The sequence below is a fragment of the Lycium barbarum genome, chromosome 1 (genome assembly GCF_019175385.1).
Source record: "Lycium barbarum isolate Lr01 chromosome 1, ASM1917538v2, whole genome shotgun sequence".
Lineage (NCBI taxonomy): Eukaryota > Viridiplantae > Streptophyta > Magnoliopsida > Solanales > Solanaceae > Lycium > Lycium barbarum.
Window position 1 is genome coordinate 154,638,695 of NC_083337.1, and position 23,574 is coordinate 154,662,268.

A 23,574-nucleotide genomic window follows, 5' to 3' on the forward strand; every position below is an offset into this window, starting at 1 on the left:
CACGGGAAATATTGTTGTTGTCATAGTTTATAGTACATTTTTTTATATATTTAAATTGTAAATATTATTGTTAAAAAAGTTAATGCACCAATGTCTGAACTAATACGAAAATAAATGTTCTAAGTTTTGTATTCTTTTTTGAAATGAAAAGAGTAATAAGTATGTATTATGGTAAGTGTTGGATTCTTCGGAGTGTGGTCAATATTTTGATCATCTATCTCTTTCTATTGAAGGAATATGAATATGGGCATCACCTACCCCCGTTTAAATATTTGTCACGTTTTCCTTGATTGAGCTATTTCACAAAATTGCTAAGGAAAACATTTTGAGGAACTTTTTAAACCCAATCCAAAATAGATTATCTTGACAATTATTATGAGTTGCAAGATTGAAAAGATTATGATAAAAGTTTACTCGCTTCATGTGTTACACTAAACTAATAAATATATGACATGTGTTTGTACATACACTTTTATTATTGAACTATTGTTAAGTAATGCATATTTTTTAGTTCATTAAATTATTTAATCATGATAAATTTGAATTAGTTTGTTGTGAAACAATGGGTGGGTAAGTATATGCCAAAGATGATTTATGATACTTGCACTTAGCTTTAATCCAGAAGGAAAAGAACCTGCTAACGCCTAACGTACAACAACCGCAAAGTAATCAATATACGACTTAGACCTTTTACTTTGACCACACACAAATTTTACTGAACCAATTTACAGTTGACCTTTCGTAAGCAACAGCAGTTTTGCATGTTATATCCATCAAATATATCTATTCAAAATTCAGTCGCATACCACACCTTATGTTAACGCATTTATTACTCAAAAGGATGATTTGATCAGTCTATCTTTGAACAACAAACTTTGGATAAGTTACAACCTGACATGTTTATTAGTTCAATCCTCCAAGATAAGTCCACACCACCAATTTAATACCTCTAGTAAAAATGATGTTACGCTCTCAATACATAAAAGTAATGAGGAGGGGCGTGAAGATGCACCCAACTTTTTTCCGATTTGACATGAGAATCATCAAGCGGGGACTTCGGTTTAGTTTCATTGAAATATAATATGAGATAGGCATCTTTTTTTTTTTTTCCTCGAAGGTTCCATCTATATGATGGAGGAGTTTAGGCAGTGACTTCAACCTGTATATTTACCAAAAATCATAATTACACGGAGGAGGACATAAACCTTAGCCTCCAAAACAAGATGAGAATTGGCTATCACCAAACTATGATAAATATGAAAGCAAAAATATCTAGCATGTGCATAAAAGTGTTGGAAATCCCCTAAGGAATTTGTAGCATCGCTAAGTGACGCTATGTACATAGTGGAGAGTATTAAGAAAAGATTATCCACTGTCATGAATGACATATTTGTTCTTCTTTTTGCTGAATCTGAAGTTTGGTAGTCCATCAGTTTCTAACTTTATTGAGGCTCTAATATTAGAATGAATGGAAACAGTTCCACTGAAGATAAATGTATTCTTGGCCTCCTCTCCTAGATTTGCCAACATGTCTGCAGTGTTGTTACCCTCTCTAAGAGTGTGACAAAAGATAAAGTTGTCATTCTTGATCAAATCCATAACTTGTTCAATAATGTGATTTAGCTGCCAAGGTGGCTTTTTAATTCTCTTGATCAAATTTAGAATAATCATAGAGTCTGATTCAACTATCACGTTAGTGAAACCATTATTGATACATAGAATGATACCTCTAAGCATTGCCTTAGCTTCTGCAAGATTGTTACTGCAATCCCCATAATACTCAGCAAAAGCGCATATCACGGATCCATTATGATCTCTAATATGATCTCTAATAATGCCACCCCCTCCATTATGATCTCTAATATGAGATAGGCATCCGATTTAGAAAATCTATCATTTGAGAAAACGACTAATCTGTTATAAAACACAATTTGTTAGTTCTAGATTGAACTAGAATTCAAGCAAGAACTAGATGGATATAGAAATTAACACGGCATATTTGAAATTGCGTAAGTATCCGATTTTAAAAACCAATAAGTTGAGAAAACGACTACCAATAATTTGAGAAAACGACTAATCTGTTCTAAAAGACAATTAGTACTAGAATGAAATAAGTCCAAGCAGAATCAAATGGATACATAAAATCACATGGCACTCTTTGAAATTGCGGATTTGATTGATGTAATGTACATGTGATTACCAATTCCGTCCAGATTAACATTCTACCATTAGACACATGTACCCTTTAACGCAGTGTTTTAAATCATATTGCAATCTTAAAAAATCAGCTTTGTTAGATCCTGAAGAAATCAATTTCCAAGAATATTCTTCAAGATTTTTTTTTTTTTGGGGTAATTAAAGATTTATATTAACTACCTGTAAGAAATAACAAAAAAGGGGAGATTAAACCAAATCTTGCCCCTCTCAAAAGCAACTCAAGATTTTAATTCACACACGAGAGAGAGAAATTGAGAAAGACACAAAAGACTGAAATATGGTGTCATCAACTGTCATCGGTCTACAAATACAATTAAAAGACTGTTAATACCCTTCCCATAAACAGAGTACAACTGAGATTTTTCATGACCCACGCCAACCTAGTATCATCGGCTTCTATTCTACATTCCCCCGAAATGAAAAGAAATATCTATTCAACTGCTGTAGGAAGAACAATCTTCTTCAGCAGTTCCCCTATAGTATTTTTACATAAACTGAACTGTACAGGAGTCCACAGGACCGTTCTACCTGGAACTCTCCTCCACCCATATATCAGGGCTCTCTCACAATTTCACACAAGCAAGAAGCCGCCTGGAAAAGAAAAACATAGAGAAATGACAGCCAGCAAGTAACATAATACTTACCGTGTTGAGCTGACTTTTCATCCCTCAATGCCATGAAACTCCACTTCTTTCAAGCAGTTGACGTAACTCTATACCTACAAGACAAACCATAAAAAAGAAACCAAAATACCGCACCTTTAAAGAAAAAGTCTGAAATATAAAACAAAATGTAAGAACAAGTATGAAACCATGTAACATACCTTATAGAAGATTTTTGTACAGACTCCGATCCAATGCTATCCAGAGATGTTAACATTCCATGTGCTGCTTTTGGCTTCATGAAACACAAAAGAACTACTGGTTAAAGGTGATGGAAAACACTAAGAACGGAAGTATGAATGAACTATAAAAATCAATGACGTCAGAGAGATAAGAGGCAAGATAAACTTATTCAAAACCTCTAACTCCAGCAACGCATCTTCAATAAACCTTGAACCATTTTCACATACATTATTCAAAAGTGACTTGGACTCGGCCCTGTATAAGTCACCCTGAGAGGAACATAGAGAGTTGCAACCAGTACTGCCCACAGGACGACCGTCATGGCTGAGTCGGAGCAATTCATGTGCAGGTTCCCCAGAGGTACCAGCAAACTCCGTCGTATCATTTGTCAAACTATCTGAAATTTCTTCACTCTTTCTCTTCCCTCGAGTAACTGTCAAGGAACACTGTTGTAAGAACATGCCATTTTTCTGACCAACAATAAGCTCGGGTGAAGCTGAATCCCTTGGAGGGCTAATTGATGGTCTTTTGTCCTGACTCTGTTGCTTCTCTTCTGCGCCTTCAAGCTCTTTTTTCCTTTTCAACCCTCTTTCAGAGGAAGGTTTCTCTGCCAGCAGCCCACCCATTAGCCTTCGTTTATATCCATCTGGTGAAACATAAGAGGGAATCTGCTTTCTACGAACATGGGACACAAACATTTCCATTCCTGGTTTCCAATACATATACATGTTTACTTGGTGTCTAAACTCATCAACTGTCCCGCGAATATCAAATTGCTGCCCTTCTTGAACCAACTCCCCTGGCCTCCTCTGCAAACCCATGAAGAAGGCACGATGTGCGCATTGTTTGGAGGGGTCCACATACTCATGGGGATAAGGATGGCACTGCAATTTCCCAAATGTGTCCCGCTCTATCTGCAAAGATACAACAACAATTCTAAATAAACAAGAAACATTGGCTTCACTTGCTACCTTCTCTTTATTTCCTTCTGTAGAGGCTCAAATGAAGGAACCGGAGCCTCCTGAGCATCAGTTATTCGAAAAGTAATAGGTTTTACCATCAAAGTAAGCTGCCTTAACCGGGATTCGACCCAGCCTCTCCACACAAGCAAGTCATCAGCATCAGCTGCAACTATGTCAACTTGCAAATAGTTCTTGTAGCTTTCAAAGAAAGGATACTGCTCAAACAGTGCAGTCCACCGGGCTTTATTCAGCTCAATTTCCTGATACGGGAAAGCAAAAGGAGGTAAAGCCAGTACTAGCTAAATACAACATAATTACCAGAGGGGAATTATTCATACCTGGCATATGTTGTTACCGAATTCAAATTGTTCTGTCATAACTCGAAGAGTACTTGCAGACACATTGTAGCTAGAGTTCATGCAAGGATAGGCAGGTGTAATAATTGGCATCTGATGTGTCCGGTCCCAAGGATTTTTTCGTGGATCCCAGACAGAAAATCCAAATTCTTTATCCTCTCTCTCACAAAGCATAACAGGATTTGGCCAGCGCCATTGTGTATATACACGAAAAAAACGAGAAACCAGCATACTCGGAACAGCATTTGGATAAAGTTGGCAAACCCGAGCAACCAGAAGAGCCCAGTTCACTCCACCTAGAAATCCAGTCACCTAAAAGAGAATCCAAAATGAACAAAAAATAGATGGGTCAAAGAAAAGAACGAACACTAATAAGCTGGAGAGGAGGGAGTAGAAAGGGGGGGGGGAAAAAAAAAGCGAACCTACATTTGAATAAACACCACGCTGTTTAGCCCAAAACTTTAAACACCGAAGTGTGGTCCGGAAAAACTGCATTGCAGAAGAAAAATGAGATGTTACAGTCGGATCTAGAATCTTGGAAATATTTACTCTCCTTTTTGTTTGCTTTTTGGTTGGGGATCATCACCTCAATATTTGGAACACGTTTAAGAATTTTATCTGCCACCCTGCAGCCATTAAGGCTCCTTACAGTTGGCTCATCAACATTGCACAACATCGATTCACTGGAAATGTCTAAATCCTGTCCACAAGAAGATGTAAAGTAACACATCAGGTATAACTACTTGTGGTATAAGTAGCTGATTGATGCCAAAATTGGATGTCAATTCAGAGAATATAGAGTATTCACGTATCCCCGTCCTGTCTGGAGCCCCGTGACTTGGTAAGCTCCTGGAATGGTTGGGTGTACCATGGAATATAACACATGAAGAAATTGAAGAGTGTAAAAGTCCTCAGATCCATAAAGGGTTAAGCTAAAATTCTCATTGCTGCAGGTGAAAAGGATTAAGCGTCCAGAGTACAAGCAGAAATCTAGAAGAAAATCAGGGCTTTTTTCCAGAAAAAAATGTTGGTGTAGGGAAATAAATTTCTTCTGAAGCAAGGTTTGACGTATAGAAAAGGTCTCTCCCTTTTTGGGGAGACAAAAAGGAAATGGACAGCTTTTACAAAGAAATAGCACTTACATCTGGTACAACCAAAAGAGAAATGCTTGCATAGAGAAGATCAATTGAGATCCCATCAAACTTAAACTTCATAACAGGGACATGTGCATCAGGAACTGGTTGTAGTTCAGTAACTTCTTCCCTCTCCGCCAAAATATTATGCAATACAAAAAAGAAGTCATCCTGGCAAACAATGTCAGCGTTAGATGCTAATTAAAATGGCCAACTGAGACTCGAAAAGAACACCAGAAACTAAAACAACCTCTCGATTCACGTAAGATGGTCCAACACATAATGTGTCTATGTCAGCTCCAGGACCATGCACCTACAAAAAAGGAATCTTATAATTAGTCAAATAGTGTTACTAAGGGACATCAAACATTCAGTCAATTCTCCTGAAAAATGTAAACCTTTTACAACATAATTGTAAATACATATGTGTTGAGGGAGTCATTGTAAATCTTATGCTGTTCAAGGGAACATAAGATAAGAAGCTGCTTACCCCAAGCCGATAAGAACCAAAGGTTAAAATGACAGCATTTGCATCCTCAACCATCTGATCACTATACCCTCTTAGTCGAGTAAGATCTTTCACCCAGTCCATCACGATCTAGAAAGGAAAAAATTAATAACTGTCACAAGACTGGATTGAGCCAAAACAGAAAAGAACTATATGAAATGCAAAGGAAAAGGGAAGGTAGCAAAGGCTAAAGCTTAGAACTCCTTCCATTCTTTTTTTCAAGACATAGAGAGGTAAATGGAAAACAATATTCTACTTTAATTTCCTTCATTAACCAAAAAAATAAACAGTCCGAGAAAAATAGTCCCATCAATCCTTACCAGCAACTAAAGAATATCGTTACATTCCCTTCAAAATCTTACCTTATCAAAAAGTATTACATTCCCTTCATCTTTCTTAGAATTAACCTATGAATGCAATTTTGGGTTTGTGTGTGTGGGGGGGGGGGGGGGGGGGGGGGGGGGGGGAGGGGGGGAGGGGGGGGGTTACAACAATCCCGGCATTGAGTTGCGAAACAGGAAATTTGAAGTTTCAGCAAATAATACTGAAAAAAATTAGTGATCAGAAATTAAACTTGCTTAGTAAGAATACAGTGACATTTAATAAATACATCAAATGTTACTTCAAATGCGATTTACTGACTTAAACAGAAACTACAAAATCCAAACAAGGGAAAACAAGGAACCATCAAGTGGAAAGTCAACAATTAATAAATGCAATTTAAGGGGCAATAGAATTCTGTTTCGCTAAGTTCAGCGAGATGAATTTTTTTTTTCCCCAAAAGGCACAGCATATATCAGTTCACTCTTTGCTGAAATCCAAATGACCATCCAAAAATGTGTATGCAGTAGCGACACACAGGCTACTTTCAGACTTCAGAAGTTACTGAAGACATGACTTTTTTACTGTTCCTCCCTAGACAGGCACCAGACTTTTTTTTTATATAACTGTGGTGTCCGGACCAGCTTGCGCGCACCTCGACTAAATCCACGGGATACCTGTCACCTCCCTCCCACTAGCAGCAGGTACCAGGTAACTCTGTCCACCAAGACTAGAACAAATGGGAAGAAATCACCTAGTGTTTTTGTCGCTGCTGGGAATGAACCTAAGACCTCTCAACCCACTTCATTGACCACTAGGCCACACCCAACCCTTGGGTTAGACAGGCACCCGACGTAATGTACTACAATGCCTAAAAGTCAAGAATGATGGAGTCTATAGCTCTTAATTTACTAAACAACTACAACCACAAATTGATCCCAAGATAGTTAAGTCAGCTATATGAATTCTCAATATCCATCCTGCTCCATCAATACTAGAACACTCTCTAAATCATATGCTCCTTTCTAATCAAGGCCTTAAAGTCTCAACCAGCATACACAATTCTTCTTCTCTACCCTATATCCAGACATAATAAAGGTCAAAGGATATAAAGAGGTTTGGTGAACAAGTTATACTTTAGTTGACTATAGTCAACCGACTACCCCTGAATCATAAATTAATCTCTCCTAATAGTTTAATTGGGTAATCACCAAAACACATAGAAGAAAAAAGATTACCTGTTTTAGTTGGCAGAGAACTTCTTCTCTCTTAGCAGCCTCCTCAACACTTTCATATAGTCCAGCACCAACCAAAAACTACAATTCACAAAAAACCAACACATCATCAAAATACATAAACTGAAGCACAAAAAACAACACAGCAAACAAAAAAAAAAAGGAACCTTAAAAAACAAACCTTTTCCAATTCTTTAGTACGCTGAATATCAGCCTCCATAGGCCCTGCTAAAGACAAAGGTTTCGTCACCCCATATTGCTTGGCCATTGTCAAAAAAAAATCTTGTTCTAGTAGTTCAATAAAAGGACCAAAAATCCAATCTTTACAGAGCAAAAAATGGCCAAATTCACCAAGAAGGGATCAGAAACTCAAAATTCTAATTTTTTGGGGGTGACCCAAAAGGTAAACTAAGACAAATATGAAGAAAAAAGGGGTTTCTTGAATTGTAAAAACCCAAATCAAGAACAGAAAAAAAGAAAGAGCCTAGATCTAGAACATGTAGAACAATAAGGGTTTGTTTGTTTGGGGGATTATAAAGGGTCGGCGGAAAGAGATACGAAAGAGCACACGTTCACATTCCTAGTTATGGAGGATATAGAGAAAAGTGTTTTTTATTTTTTCCCTAGAAAGAAAAGGTGGGCTAAGGCGCGTTTGATATTTTTGTAGGTTTTTTGCCAGTTGGCAACTTGGTTTGGTTATTAGTGGCAGTTTTGAAATCTTTAACTACTACCCATTACTTTCTCTTTCTTCATTTACCCCTTTACTTGTTTGAATTTGAAACGGAAAAGGGAAAAAATAAAAATCTCATAAATATTCTCCATTCATCTTTTGATTTAAATAGCGCACAATCTATTTTTAGGGTTGTTTAGTTCACGATATTAGTTGGGATATTCCAGTACTAACTGTGAGATTAATTTTGTATCATGTTTGATAGAAGGGATAAATTTATATCTTGTACCAAACAAAGTATAAAGTGCATCTCAAACTTAAAGATGGGATACCCCATCTTATCCCATTAATCCTGAGATTATTTTATCGAATCTCCTAGATGGGATAAATTAATCCCAAAAAATGAGATAAATTAGTCCTAAGATTATAGAAATGAGATAAATTAGTCCCAGAATTATAATCGTGGGATAACTTTATCTACGTAACAAACGACCCATAGCTTCATAATACTCCTCAAATGAACAACTTATACCTTGATGGCTTTTTATAGTTTAGTAGGCCTTTGGCCATTCGATATGAAATCATGATTTCATATTTTGATTTCAAAACAACATTTATTTATGGAATTTGCACAAATTTCAACTTCAATTTCATATCATGATTTCAAATATTTTTAAATGTAAAACTTGATCCATAAGTTTATGCAGGCGTTTGGCCATGTGATATGAAATAATGATTTCATATTTTGATTGCAAAACAGCATTTGTTTATGCAATTTGCATAAAATTTCTATCTTCAACTTCATATCATGATTTCAAATCCCAAATTCTCCAAAAAGGTGTGATTTAGAATTCAAATTATGATTTCAAATTTTTTTTAAAATGTAAAACTTGACCCATAAATTTTATTTTGTAAAAAAAGATTCATAAGTTGGTAGGTATATTTGTCAACCATTTATATCAAACTATTAAAAGATATGCAAGTTGGTAGTATATTAAAAGATTGTCTATACCATGTGGGAAGATTATATTAAAGAGTAGTACTTACATTACAATTCATGTTCAATTTTCCTTTTTATTGAACTAAAGTGCAATCTATCGATGTTATATTTTTTAGAAAGGTCTTCTATTAGCGTATTAATTTTGTTATGAATTATAATTTGCTCATTCAAGAAGATCGTATAAAAATTGGAAAAAAATTCATGATTTTCACAACTTGTGGGGTTTTTATGGCTATGAGAAAAAATAGTAAAACTTAAGAAATCCAAATTGCATGTCCAAACAAAACTTCAACTTCAAATCATCGTGATTTCAAATCACTGATTTCATATCATGATTTCAAATCATGTCCAAACTGCTCCTTAAAATCGTCATGTGGCTTATTATGATTTGTCCATATTACTTAATATAAAAAATAAAGCCACCCACTTTTAATATCCAAACCCGCTAACCCTTTTTTTTAAAAAAAAAAAAGATTTGAACATCCCTATGGAACGAAAAATTGTATAAGTTATAGTATTTATTTGTTTTTGTATTTTTATTATTGTGGCCGTATTAGTTTGTGTACAGCTCAGGTAACTTTATAGTGTATCTGCTATATCCCAACAACATAAATACCAAATAGCTTTGACCATCAAGGCTCATACGTATTAGAAAAAATAACCTAAAACTTTTACGTCCGCAAATTTAGGTGATGAATCATGAGGTATTATGAATATCTTAACATTTTTAGACTCGCGGTATTAATTTTAGTCTTCTGTCTAATAAAATAATTCTTTAACGTTATTTCAATATGGTACCAAGAAACACTATTTCACTACAATATTGAAACTTGACAAATAAAAATGATTACAAACTTAAAACTTAGAATTCCTTTGTATGAACTTTAAGTCATAGTCCAGAATTTGGTATGAACTTTAAACACTGTCCATAAATTTAACACTTTTATGATGAATTAGCGTAATTTAAACATGCATGTGAAATACTGATGCATTTAAGGTTAAATTACCAAATAATAAATCGCACTCGACAAATGTGATTAATGTGTGTGAATGACAATTTGAGTAAATAAGAGATGTATTAACGGCAATGTATTGTGGACCCATAAAAAATTGTTCACAGTCAGTAATTTAACTCATGACATTCAAAAAATAGAAATCTATCAACAATAATTGAAAATAAAAGACAGGTCTAGATTCTAGAGAGGGTCGGAACTCGTATACTTGCTGCATATAATATGTAAATACTAGCTAATTTATAACAAATTTAAAACAACTTCTTCATTTTATACTTTGATACGCATGTTACAATATAACAGTCTCTCTACCTCTCAAGACAGGTAAATCCGTCAACCGGTTCGGGTTAACCGGTTCAAACCGGTAACCGAACCGGAACGGAAACCGGTTGAATCAGTTCCGGTTAACCGTATATTAACTACCGGTTCCGGTTTCTATTTTTTTGGAACCGAAATCGGACCGGTTAAACCGGTCGAATTTTTTTATTTTTTTAATTGTAGCCGTTGGGCTGCTAATTTGGACCGTTGGGCAACGGTCAATTTGCAAAAATGGTCGTTGCCAAACAGTCCCAAACCCATTCCCCCCCCCCCCCCCCCCAACCCCCAAACTTTTTTTTAACACTTTAACCCATCCCCCATCCCTATATAAACCCCTCTCCATTTTCATTTTAATCCACACCAATTCACTTTTTTCTTTCTCTCAAATCTCAATCTCTCAATTATAGTTACTTTGCAACAATTAGCCACTTTAAATTTCTCTCAAATAAATATTATAAAGTTTTATTATAGTTTCAATTATTAATTTTGCAATTATAATATTGTTGGTAGAGTTGGTGATTTTGCAACAATCCAAAGTAGCTTTGGTGGATTTGCAATTGTAGCCGCCTTCACTTTGTTGGAAATTAGTCCGGCAATTTGATACCTTCGTTCCAACTCTATCTTTAATTTACGCAATTTAATTTGTTGCAATTTATTTTCTTGTGATTTATTTGAGTGTGATTTAAATTAATTCTATTTAATAATGGCAAAGAGATTTAGACGTGGTGCCGGTAGTAGTGGTATTGTTAGGCGTGGGCTTAATGAGGAAACATTTGTGGAAGAAACACCTAATTTAGGTATTGATGTTGGTGGAAATAATCCACTTTTAGGTCATGAGGCAATGCAACAACATTATATCGACATTTTTAATGAAATTGATGATGATGATGATGAAACACAAGCTCCCGAAAATCCATAGGAGATACATGTCCAGTACAATCACATACACAAGACAAACCGCCTAGAACTCGTAAGTCAACCGCTAAAATTTGGAAATTTATGACTAAGGATAGGGAAAGCCAAACAGCTAAATGTACCCTATGTGGACAAGTATTTAATTTTAAGCAAGAAACTAGTAAGGATGGTGGAACAGGTACACTAAATGCTCATATGAGAAAGAAACATATGGATGTTTAGGGAGAGCAAATAGGTTCAAATGTGGGGGGTATTCAAATGACGATAGACCCACGAACCGGTAAAATTTTTAAGTATGACAAGAAAAAAGAGCGTGTAGAAATAGCTAAAATGGTAGCTGATGATTGTTTACCATTTTCCTTTCCTTCAGGTTTGGGGTTTGTTATTTACATTCAACGTTGTTATAATCCGTTATTTGAGGGTATTCCTAGAAGTACTTGTAGAGCGGATGTTATAGATTTGTATAAAAAATATAGATTTTATTTGCGCCATGTATTTAATTCTTTAAATTGTAATGTTTCTCTTACCGCTGATTTGGGTCTTAGTCTTAACAAGTTAGATTTTTTTGCTATTACATGTCATTGGGTTGATGACAATTGGGTTATGCAAAAAAGAATTATATCTTTTTTATATGATGAAGGAAAAGGTCGTCACGATGGAAAATGTTTAGCGGATTCAATGTCTACTATTATGAGATTTTTTAACATTTATAAAAAAATACTTTGTATTGCTTTAGATAATGCTTCTAATAATACAAAGGCGATTGGTCTTTTAAAAAGAGAATTAAACCCTCCGCTAAAAAATATTTTTCATGTGAGATGTAGTTGTCACATTTTAAACTTAATTGTTAAAGATGATCTTGTGCGTTTTGACGATTCTATTCAAAAAGTTAGAGATGCGGTTGCGTTTCTTTTTTGTAGTTCTAATAGGGGAAAAATTAGAGCTTTTAAAAATGCTTGTGTGGAAAATAACCTTAGACCTAGGAAAATTCAAGTAGAAATTGAGACTAGGTAGAACTACACTTACATTATGCTACAACAAGCATATGAGTATAGGATTCCCATACAACAAGTTCACAACAAATATAATATTAATAATGATGATTGGTTAAATTTTGTGCATTGGGAAGATGTTAAGGAATGTGTTGAACTCTTAGAAATTTTTTATAATGCAACTCTTGTTTTTTCTAAATAATTCTATGCCACGGTAACCGAAATTTTAGCCTACTTAGCGGAAATAGCTAGAGTTTTACAAGAGTATAAATATAAATCCGGTGGCTATTTTTGATATGACAACAAAATTTAAGAAGTATTTTTTTTCATCCCAACTTTATTTATATTGGGTTCTCTTTTAAATCCTTGTTTAAAAGTGTCTTATACTAGAGCATTGATTAGTCAAATTTATACATTTTTAGAAATTGAAGAGGGCGTTCAACCATCTTTAGCTGAAGCCGAACTCGCTATTGATGACGAATTTAGAAAAATTTTTACTCATTATTCTAATTTGGAAGAACATGCTACACCCGTTGCTCCACACCCTACTACTTCTCAAAGTAGCAAAAAGGGCTTGTCGGGTTTGTCACATTTAAAAGTTTTACATTCACAGCCAACTCCTTCTTGTAGTGCAAACTTTGATGAATATAACTTTTATTTGATGCAGTCAAATGTGGATATCAAGGAACTAGATAAGTTGGACGTCTTAGCATGGTGGAAGAAATACAAGGCAAGTCATCCGATACTCTCAAGAATGGCTCGAGATATCTTTACGGTTCAAGTATCAACCGTGGCTCCGGAGAGTGCATTTAGCCAAGGAAGACAATAGATTGGAGACCATAGACACTCATTATCCGGCTTAGCTTGCAAGTACTAGTGTGCATTCGCGATTGGATTAGATCGGAGCGACGCAACCAAAACTTAGAAGCGGAGGAAGGCGAAGAGGAAGAGATTGAAGATTTGATAGCAAGTGGATCGGAACAAATGGAAGACTTTGAAGATATCTCCATGGCCGAATATGATATGGGGGACAATTAACCAAATGATTGAGAATTGGTGATTTTATTATTCTACTATTTCTTTGCAACTCATGTATTATTTGCAAGTTAAAAAAAACTACAACTTGCAAATAAATGTTATCCAAGAATGAATAAAATATATGGCTCATTGAGCTTTCTTCTATTTACTTGTGTTCATTTTTACTTATATTAAGTTAGGAATATACCTATAATATACTAAGAATATACTTACAATATATATCTACTTAAATTAAAAACTAGAAAGTTATATACTTGAAAAATAACTAAAATATACTAAGAATATACTTATAATATATAGTATACATATAATTTAAACATATACACGTATATACGAATTTATAAATTTAGAAAAAAATTTAAGCTATAAATAACTTAAGTTATAATATATAAGTTATAAGTATATATAGTATACTTAAACACATATATATATATATAAAAGTTATATAACATAAGTATATTGATATATATATATAAGTATATTCTTACTATATTTTAGATATATGCAGTATAACTTAAGCATAAAACTTAATATATATATGCTGTATTGCTGACTTGCTCTTAGCTTGTTAGTCAATAAATATATAAACTTTACTTATAAACTTATATAACATATGTAAATATACCTACAATATACTAATAAATACTATAATATATATATATACTAAACAAAAAACAAAAAAAAAGAGGTTTTGGACGTGTTTGAATCGGACCGGTTCCGGTTTCGAGTTTTTAACCGGTAAACCGGAACCGACTGGTGGCCGGTTCCGATTTTTTAACCGGAAACCGACTGGTTTGTTAACCGGTTACCGATCCGGTCCGGTTCAAATCGGTTAACAGGCTTAAAGACAGGGTAAGGTAACATACACTCTACACTCCCAAACTCCACTTTATGGGATTTCACTGGGTTTGTTGTTGTTGTGGTAGTAGTATCGCTTTTCTGGAGCTGCTCCCTGTCATGGGACACTTGCTAAAGCTTAAGGGTAGTTCCACTTAAGCAGATGATTCAGTACAGCTATTCATCTCGATTTTCAATTAGCTGAAATTTTTTCACTTCTTTTCCGTCATTTAATATGTAGTCTACCACACTTAGTGTCAGTCTGCAGATGAAGATGTATTCTCTCTTGCACTTTGTCTGTCCAACTTTGATATTTGCAAGTTTTTAACTTGTAATTGATGTATATATGCAAAGTTATCCTAGGAAAAATGAGGTATGCATGATCTGACACCAAATCCAGAATGTCATTGTAAACAAAATGAGAGTGTTCTAGGATAATTTGCTTTAAGGTTTGAAACTTCAAAACCAGAAAAAGAAAAACAGTCATTGCAAACTAATGTCCCACAAGAGATCGCAGCTCCTAGTACATCATCGAAACAAGTCATCAATAAATTTATTCAAAACATTAAATTAGCTAGACGCCATGGAAGAAACCATGGAACTTATTCAAAAGGTCATTTATTGAAGTGAAGAGCAGAGCTGCATTCTCGTGGATCTTCAATTATGTCCAAAGTATCTGTATTCGCGAGAAAATAGTTTCTCAGCTTCTCTAGCTCCGTACGTGTAAAGTTTTGCAATGTAACTTTCTTTAACTCATGCCTCCAACATTTCCAAGGTAGAGATGCACAACAAGGTTTCACGTCTTCGTTAGCTACATCTCTGTAGGTAAACTACAAAACCAGGAAAACCAAAACAGTAACAAATGTAATAAATGTAATAAATGTCTTCATAAGCAATCAATCATAAAAAAAATATAGAAATGGTTAAACCTCTTTGATATCAGCTTATAAATAGTGTCAATATGTCATGTATCAGCATGTAGAATCTTTGTCCCTGCTTCCCAGGTATTATGAATTAATACCTTGTGGTAATACTGTTTCTTGAGTTGACAGAGCACATAGAACTGTCTAAAAATTGTATAGATAAAAACTTTTAATAGCTCACAAGAATCTTGTAACCTCACTAATCCATATAAAAGGCTCAAAATGACTAGTCTGTAGTTATTTCACATAACTAACTTCTAGGTTTTGGGAGTCTAATCTTCTCATTATTGGACTGTTAGGTAAACAAAAGATTTTAAACCAATCATGAAGGCCTTGTCACTAAAATAATGAATCAAAAGGAAACTAATTGCAACAAAACCTTAGATAAAGAAAAAGGGTGCAAGAAATCTTAGCCACTGCTAACATATTACCTTGATCAGGCTATTTAAGCTTCGACCCTGGTCAAAAGATAGGGTGTCCAATTGAGGAGAAATCCAAAGCAAACTATCAACTACGTCCTCAACTGAATAATTCATCCGGTCCATAATTTTTATGTGCACACACTTAGTACCATAAAGTGGAGGAAGGAAGTTTTCTCTCATGTCTTTTGGTATAACTATCATCTGCACAAACAAAAATAAGAACAATGAGAAATCCAGAAGTGCTTCTTCAGGCATGATAAGGAGAAAATTTGCTGCACGTACCTCGTCATAGTCACAGCGTAGTGTAATAGCCCTGGAATTATTAAAGTTACCAAGAGACTCTGTGAGCTTAGAGTACCAATGAGTGTCAAGGGCTTCTGGATCTGGGATCAATTTGATCTTAGCTTCCAGCAATTGCGAAGCTTTCAGTTTGAATATAGGCAAGGTATCAAAATAGCCCAAGAGTCTCTTTTTCCCATGATGAACATCAAAGGAGAATCTCAATAAGCTAGGAGCATCATCCAAATCAACCGCGACTAAATTATAGCATGCATATACTTTCAGAAGCTTAAGCCGGTAGCTTGAAATCTTCACAATCTTCAGGGACAAACAATGATCTAAGTAAAGGACTTCAAGGCTCGGTAGATTTGGGAGAAGTTTCTCTAACCATTGGTCACTGACAGCCACAGCGGTGAGCTTCAAACGCTTTATGGATTTGCAAGCAGTTATCTCAATTACATGTAGGTCCAGACCAAATGAGCTAATGTAAAGATCTTTAACATTAGGTGCTACAATATCAACGTTCTTGAATTTAGGAGGACAAAATTGCAACTTTACCTTACTCAGTTTAGATAAAGTTCCTGCAACTTGTAAACTGATTAGTCCATGAAATCTTTTGAAAGACAAAACTTCTAAATCCCTACAAATCGCGCATAGAGCTTGAAGTAATTGTTCGTCCAAAAATGAGTCATCAAGGTGTAACTCTCGCAGAGAATAAAACTTTACGCCATTAGAGGGTAGTTCGAGCTTAAATCCGCGTAAACTAAGCACATTTAGAGATTTGGCAGCAAAGATTGCTTCAGGAAACTTGTTGTAAGTGTATACGCCAACATCTAAAAACAACTCTTTGATATTACAGGTTACCAGTACTTTAATCCAATCGTCCACAGCCTTGGACCGATAATTTGGTAAATTTACCTTGAGCCTTTTTATAAAGATCTTTTGGTTTAGCCGATTTGCAAGAATTTGATCCACAATGTTTTTTGACTTATGTAAATAATTATCACCAAAATCTATGCAGGAGAGGGAAGTCCAAGCACTATTCCAAACCTTGGACAATGTACTAGTTTTAGCAGCCTCTTTAATATAAAGGAAAGACAGAATGTGATCCAAAATTGGCTCTGGCAGCTTGGATATTTGATCTGTCCCTTCCATCACAAGCAAATGAAGGTGCCTGCCACAGATGATTCACAAGTTGTTAATGGATTTCGGAATTGAAAAGGCCAAACCCCATAAGAAAAACAAATATAAACAGAGACCAAAGTGGGGATTGATTTATAGTAGTATTCTCTTATTGTGTGTGAAAATTAAAGCAATTACCTGGCTTGTGGATAGAGCGCCGATGTGCAAACATCGTAAAGAAAAATGTAGTAGTATAAGTTGAGTGAGTGGTTTATGGGATTTTCAGTTTGCCAATTCGGTTACATTGATGCACTTCTTAGGGTTAATTATAGCACAATCACCCAACTATATCCACTATAATAGTAGTGAAGTGATAGAATTAATTTTTTTCATCACAAAACGCTACCTATTAATTAATATTACTTATTAAAATAATTTAGTTTTTCCTGCTATAACAATTGAGTCACTGAACTATTTTTTGTTTTAAAGTAACTGAATTATGATTTTATCTGTTCTTGTAACGGCAATATAGTAGTAAAATTATTTAACTTTACCAATTATAGTGATAAAACTTACACATTAAAATGACTTTGACTGTAATAGCAGATTAAACTTTACGTTGTAATACCTCTCCGGTCTAAGTGCTTTGCAATCTCATAGGAGTATTTGATTGCAAACGTTGCCCTTGGAGTTTAATACGAACCCTACTCTTATGTATTATCTTTATATTAGAATAACTAGTGTTTTGCAAGCTCAACTACTAAAATTTTATTAAGATTCAAGCATATTGTTGTATTTAGTGCTTAGATCTACAAATTAGAATTTTCCTCCTCAAGAGTCATTTGATTTTGTAGTCCTTTACAAATTTATTTTTTATTTTACATTTTTCTTAGAAGAGATTTTTATTTTTACGCATACGAAATCTAAAAATAAGATACAAAAGATCCTAGTTTCTTCTATTCAAATTGTAAAGGGTTATGTTCACCCATTTCTTCACTAGTTGTAACCATAGTGATTGTGTGCTGAGGCCAATTACATAACAGACCCTCAAACCTGGCCTCAGCTGGCAAGTATTCCAACTTTGGGTGTACACAAGTAGACACCTCAACTTGTCTCCACTTTGTTAGTTGAACACTCCAACTTACAAAATGGTCATCTAGACACCTCCAAGATTTATGGGCAACGTCAGTCCCACGTTAGCATTTGTGTTTAAGTGTTAAAGTTTATACAAGTTGAGGTGCCTATTTGTGCACACCCAAAATTGGAGGGCCTACTTGTTAGCTGAGGCCAAGTTTAAAGACATGTTTATGTATTATGTCATTCTATAATTCATGCCAATTTTCCTTCAAGTTTTTCCTTCCATAAAACAAATTCTTCTAGTACATAATATTGCTCAAATTCTTCAAAAGTATTATCAGATGTGTGTCGGATCCTTCAAAATTACTCATTTTTTAAGGATTAGACATGAATGCAACGACATTTTGAAGAATCTGAACAACATAGCTAAGGAGGTTGAGACGGTCCCTGGTATGGTTCGCATTCTTTAACAATGACTACACAATGAATATTCATCGACAGACATGAGCGCAATTTGCAGAAGTGGCAGCATTACACATATAAGGAACATCTACCATTGGCTCATATCAATTGATGCTGCAGATATAGTTACTACTTATATGCTCAAATGAAAGTTCAACTCCAGTAGACTGGAGCCTATGGATTAAAACATCTGAATTAGTTAAACATAAAGAAAAAGAATGTAAAAGCTGTCTTTAAGAAGAGCTTTAGGGTGGCATTTTTTGTTGAAGTGAGATTTTGAAAAAAAAAAAAAAAAGATTTTGTTTGAACAGATTTTACAAGAAAATCTTAGTTTGCAAACACAGTTTATGAATGGAGACCCTCAACTCACATTTTTCAATCTTCATACTGAAATCCTTCACACGTATGTTTTTAGCGCACATGTATTCTCATTAATCAGGTCGCTAAGCCAGCTTGCTCGCAACTTGAATACTACCTTCCCGGGAGCGGATGTAGAATTTCGAAACTGGGTTCCAGTACTTCCGCCGTGAAGCATAAATTTATTGTGTAGAAATTTATTAAAATTGAACCAAATGGTCAGATTGAACTCATAATTTTAAAAATATAATGACTTCAACGCAAAGAACCTTAAATGTTTTGAATCCATAGAGTTTAAATGCGCGATGCATTTCTATATCTTACCACTAGTACATGTACTGAGTGACGTGCTCTAGTACATCATCAAAACAAGTCATCCAGGAAATGTCCAAGACATAGAATTAGGTGATCAGCGATCTTCAATTATCTCCTCCTCCAATATATCTGTATTTGTGAGAAAATAGTCTCATAACTCCTTCAGCTCCATACATGTAAAGTTAAGTTATGTATTTTCACTCTCTAAATCAATTATGCAAAACTAAAAATTAGATATCCAACATTATTGTCATTCCTAGTGTTATAATTGAATTTCTTTTGTTAGTATTAGTATTGAGTTGGTTTAAACTTTAGTTCAGTTATTAACATCCATGTGATATTGAATTGACATTCAAAATTTTAAGTTCAAGCTTGAAATAATATGATAAAAGGCAAAAAACTATGAAAAAATTAAGAAATATTTATAAATTACATTACAAATAAATATTTGTATGTATAAAATATTTTAAAAATTGAATACATGTAATGTCAGGTTGGATATAAAATATTTTAAAAATTGAATACATGTAATGTGGGGTTGATTTGGTTCGGTTGGACTTTTTTTAGCTAAAATCAAACCAAATCAATCATGATCGGTTTTTTTTTTTAACACAAAACCAAGTCAAACCAAATCATTAGTCGGCTTGACTCGGTTTATCGGTTTGGTCCGGTTTGTCGGTTTTCTTTGTACACCCCTAGTTATAAGACATTAGACATGTGTAATTTGCTAGCAAACTACATAATTGAGAAGAGAAAAGGAAAAAAAAACAAAGAAGGTAGGAAAGGGAGAGATTTGATTTGTGGAATCTAAGAGTTCAATAATGGACCACTGCTCTGTAAACTCAACCCCCCACACCCTCCCACTCTACCCCACCCCCAAAAAACTCAGTTTTCTTTCCTTATTGTCGCTTTTGCTTTCGGAGTTACTTTGTCTTTTAGATTTGTAAAAGTTTTACAATTTGTTAAGGAAAACCTAATTGTCTTTACACCTTTATTTACGTGGAGAAATAATCATAAATAAGACTGCCATTATGTATAAGCGCACTTCTTTCTCTATTCTCATCTTCCCTTCCAAGTAGAAGTCTATTGAGCGATATTGCGATAAATTGCTCAGATAATTTAATTTGGATACAAATACAGATATATTGTGCTCGGTACAATAAAACATATTCGCGCTACAAGTAACAAGGTTAACATTGAGGTTTATGTATATTTATGCCTTAAGCAAATCAATTTGTGTTTACCCTTAATATTAACGGAGCTTTAACATAAAATGATGAAATCCGCATATTCAAAATTCTATGAAAACAAGTCTAAATTTATCTATCAACTTTTGACTATTATAGTTTAGAATTACCTTCATATAGGAGCTTCATTAGGGGTCAAGGAAAAAAAAAAAAACTTTAACAAAGAATAAGTTGAAATGAAAAATCACTACAATGTGTTACTAAACAGTTTTTTGACAAAAGATGTTGTACAGTCAAACGTTTCCATAGGATGTAGTTTGTTCGAAAATTTTTAGCTACTATAGTGAAATGCTATTATTAGAATACATAATATAACATAACATGAAAGCCGATTAAACAAGCAAAGCTATGGCATAAGATCACCATTGTGCGCTACTAACTATTTTCACTAAGCTTTGTAGTCTAATGCAATCTCCATTAGGACTATGAGCCCATTTAAATTAGTTGATTAAAGATAGTTGATAAAACTTATACAATTTTATTTAGGTAAAAGTGCTGAATTTGATATAATTTACATAATTTTGTACACTATTGAAATACAATTCACTGAAAAATGGGTGATAATATGAATTTTAATTAGAAAATATATCATGCGATAAAAACAGGGGCGTCTATAGGTACAATTATTCTAGTATTAAACTATTTGATTGGCAAGATCATTAGTGGAAGTTCCCGACATTAAAAGAGAGTTTGATTGGATCAAACATAAAAACTTTAGAAATAAAGAGAAGATGTGTACCAATACCAACAATGAATCCCAACTTGAAGTGTTAGAATTGTATTCCCATTCCTTTTGGTAATTAGACCTACCAAACTCTAGATTATGACATCCGCATACAAGAAACACAATTTGACTGGGTAGGAAGAGAGGAGCCTATGTTGATCATTTGTGGAGAAAGAAGAACAACTTTATACTATAAAAAAATACAGGCAAACATCTTGGCATGAAATAATAGATGAACGACACTAAGTTTTGACAAATTAAAAAGGCGGTGGACTTTCCCCACCTCAAGGCAGCCTTCAAAAGGATCACCGTTCTAAAAGAACCATTTGGAAGACAAAGTCAATAATGCACATGCTTTGGCCTGGAATAGACTTCCCATTTTCTGATGAAAAACCATGCTAATTGGGTTTAAGTTATGTTCATTGGCGGTGTAAAATCTTTTACACAATTAGATCACTTACAATGCAAGTTACAAGGTAATCCTCTTTTAATTTTGTGTGACATAATTTGACTGAACATAAAGTTAAGAAAGAAGTAAAGACTTTTGCAATTTATGATCTTAAACATGTCATAACGTTTATAAGTCTATAAAGCTTTTAAAAGAAAAGTGACATTCTTTTCGAAAGAGTAATTATAATGGGAAATTTAAAGTTGCGTTAAATTATTTTCAAATAAAGAAATGTAACATTTTTCTCGAAACAAACTAATAAGAAAAGAGGAAATAGTTCTTACTAGTAAATCTCTATAATAAGCGTTAATTGATAGAAAAAATTGCAAGGTTGAATGACTAAGGACTAGGGGTGGGCATAGTTTGGGCCAACCCGAAATCCGAACTTTTTTAAATATTTGGTTTGGATATTTGGATTATGGATTGGACTTCGGATTTTATTTTTAAAATTTATGGATTTCGGATTGAATATGGATTTAGTACTATGGATTTTTGGATATCCGAAAATCCAAAATTTTTATACCTTATATCTAGGCCTACCTATATCATATATGCCCAAGACTAATAAGTCTAGTTTCTAAAGGTCCAATATATTAGTACCTGAGGCCCTACCCATTAAAATATTAAGTCCAATATAAATTCTCTACTAAATGAAATATAATTTAGGGTTTTCTTACTTCTCAAGTCTCAAAAGTCTCACCCACGGCAGATTTCTTTGTTATTTCTCCAGATGACTACTCAGATTTTATTTTGCTCATTTCCATTTTTCCAGAATGCTTTAATTTGGTATGGATTTACTATGTTGGACATGACTTGGATTTGTTAATCCTAATTTGAACAATTGAACTCGAAGGCTTTTTTTACTGAGCAATTAAGATTTAGATTTACCTCTGTGGAACTAACACATGAATTTCATTCCTAATAAGTTTGCCTTAAGTCTCAAGATTCATATCCGAAAATCCGAAATATCCAAACCGAATAATTCGAAACCGAACTTAAAATATCCAATCCAATCCGAATTTATTTGGATTGGATTTGAATTGTAATTTCTTTAATTCGAAAACCAAATATCCAAACCGAAAATTTCATATCCAATCCGATGACTCGAACGCCCAACCCTACTAAGGACGAAAGAGAAAACACTAAAAGCACAAAGCGTTAGCTCCGCGATATTTTTATGTGCATCAACTTTTATTGTATTTTCAGATAACATGTAGTTAGATTCAGAATACGTTACAACAAGCCCGTCTAGCTCAGTTGGTAGAGCGCAAGGCTCTTAACCTTGTGGTTCGTGGGTTCGAGCCCCACGGTGGGCGTTTTATTTTAAGCTTTTTTGTCATATTTTTAAAATCATATTTTTATAGTTGTTTCATTTCATCCAACTCACTGGAATTCGGATTTTAGTGTTGTTCTTTTCCTCGTGCTCGTGTAAGTTTTAATTAACTCTTTTATGGTCTGCCAGGAAAAAGAAGAGGAAAATAGTGGGTGGCTCTTGTACAGATCTACAAAAGTAGGGTTCAATCATAGAGGGAGTCTATATTTTATAGCAGTAGTATGTAAGAAGTTATGCAAAATACAGAAAACGTAACAAACATTTCTTTTAAAACAAAAACTGCATGTTCAGTATGATTAGTGGATATTATTTGTTCCCTAATCCATTATGGTTATTAAAAATAGTGTAAGAAGATTATACAGGATGAGGGTCAGCTGTTTAATTTATGTTCAGATGTGTTCAAAATAAAAGGCCTGATCATGAAGCTTTTAGATTAATTAACATCTAGACATACTGAATTGCAGAGCACTGTTGGATAAGTGAACACCCTTTAAGTAAAAGGGCC

At 34.2% G+C, this 23,574-nt stretch overlaps 2 protein-coding genes and 1 non-coding gene across 6 annotated transcripts; 1 reads left to right on the top strand and 2 right to left on the bottom strand.

Annotated features, from left to right (window-relative positions):
• Positions 1–1,257: 1,257 nt before the first annotated feature.
• Positions 1,258–8,173, bottom strand: LOC132645829 (nuclear poly(A) polymerase 4-like). 4 transcript variants are annotated; one of them, XR_009584189.1, is made up of 14 exons: positions 7,759–8,173; positions 7,581–7,658; positions 6,004–6,111; positions 5,764–5,826; positions 5,523–5,684; positions 4,967–5,080; positions 4,807–4,869; positions 4,363–4,692; positions 4,120–4,284; positions 3,239–3,976; positions 3,041–3,114; positions 2,862–2,935; positions 1,728–1,914; positions 1,258–1,552 (listed from the first exon to the last, which is right to left on the bottom strand). XR_009584189.1 is itself a non-coding variant. In XM_060363060.1 (13 exons), exons 1-12 carry the CDS (start codon positions 7,843–7,845, stop codon positions 2,911–2,913), a joined length of 2,007 nt encoding a protein of 668 aa, XP_060219043.1. In that variant the 5' UTR covers positions 7,846–8,173; the 3' UTR covers positions 1,258–1,914; positions 2,862–2,910. The 4 variants fall into 4 exon arrangements, 3 of the variants coding, with proteins under 3 accessions (XP_060219043.1, XP_060219058.1, XP_060219034.1); XM_060363060.1 differs by having other exon boundaries at positions 1,258–1,914; XM_060363075.1 differs by lacking the exons at positions 1,258–1,552; positions 1,728–1,914 and having other exon boundaries at positions 2,469–2,935; positions 3,290–3,976; positions 7,759–8,172.
• Positions 8,174–14,787: 6,614 nt separating this feature from the next.
• On the bottom strand, positions 14,788–17,420 carry LOC132619703 (F-box/LRR-repeat protein At3g26922-like). Its single transcript, XM_060334545.1, has 4 exons — positions 17,305–17,420; positions 15,988–17,158; positions 15,715–15,906; positions 14,788–15,190 (listed from the first exon to the last, which is right to left on the bottom strand). Exons 2-4 carry the CDS (start codon positions 17,137–17,139, stop codon positions 14,975–14,977), a joined length of 1,560 nt encoding a protein of 519 aa, XP_060190528.1. The 5' UTR covers positions 17,140–17,158; positions 17,305–17,420; the 3' UTR covers positions 14,788–14,974.
• Positions 17,421–22,978: 5,558 nt separating this feature from the next.
• On the top strand, positions 22,979–23,052 carry TRNAK-CUU (transfer RNA lysine (anticodon CUU)). Its single transcript has one exon. It is a non-coding gene; the product is annotated as a tRNA-Lys (tRNA).
• Positions 23,053–23,574: the final 522 nt, after the last annotated feature.

Bases quoted from the DNA above. Each gene is read 5' to 3' on its own strand.
- LOC132619703 (XM_060334545.1), bottom strand. From the start codon at position 17,139: ATGGAAGGGACAGATCAAATATCCAAGCTGCCAGAGCCAATTTTGGAT. The intron at 15,907-15,987 runs GTACGTGCAGCA...TTGTTTGTGCAG, and splicing joins TACGCTGTGACTATGACGAG to ATGATAGTTATACCAAAAGA. The intron at 15,191-15,714 runs GTAATATGTTAG...CTGGTTTTGTAG, and splicing joins GCTTAAATAGCCTGATCAAG to TTTACCTACAGAGATGTAGC.
- LOC132645829 (XM_060363060.1), bottom strand. From the start codon at position 7,845: ATGGCCAAGCAATATGGGGTGACGAAACCTTTGTCTTTAGCAGGGCCT. The intron at 3,977-4,119 runs GTAAAACCTATT...GTATCTTTGCAG, and splicing joins TAAGGCAGCTTACTTTGATG to ATAGAGCGGGACACATTTGG. The intron at 3,115-3,238 runs GTTTTGAATAAG...TGTTTCATGAAG, and splicing joins ATGCGTTGCTGGAGTTAGAG to CCAAAAGCAGCACATGGAAT.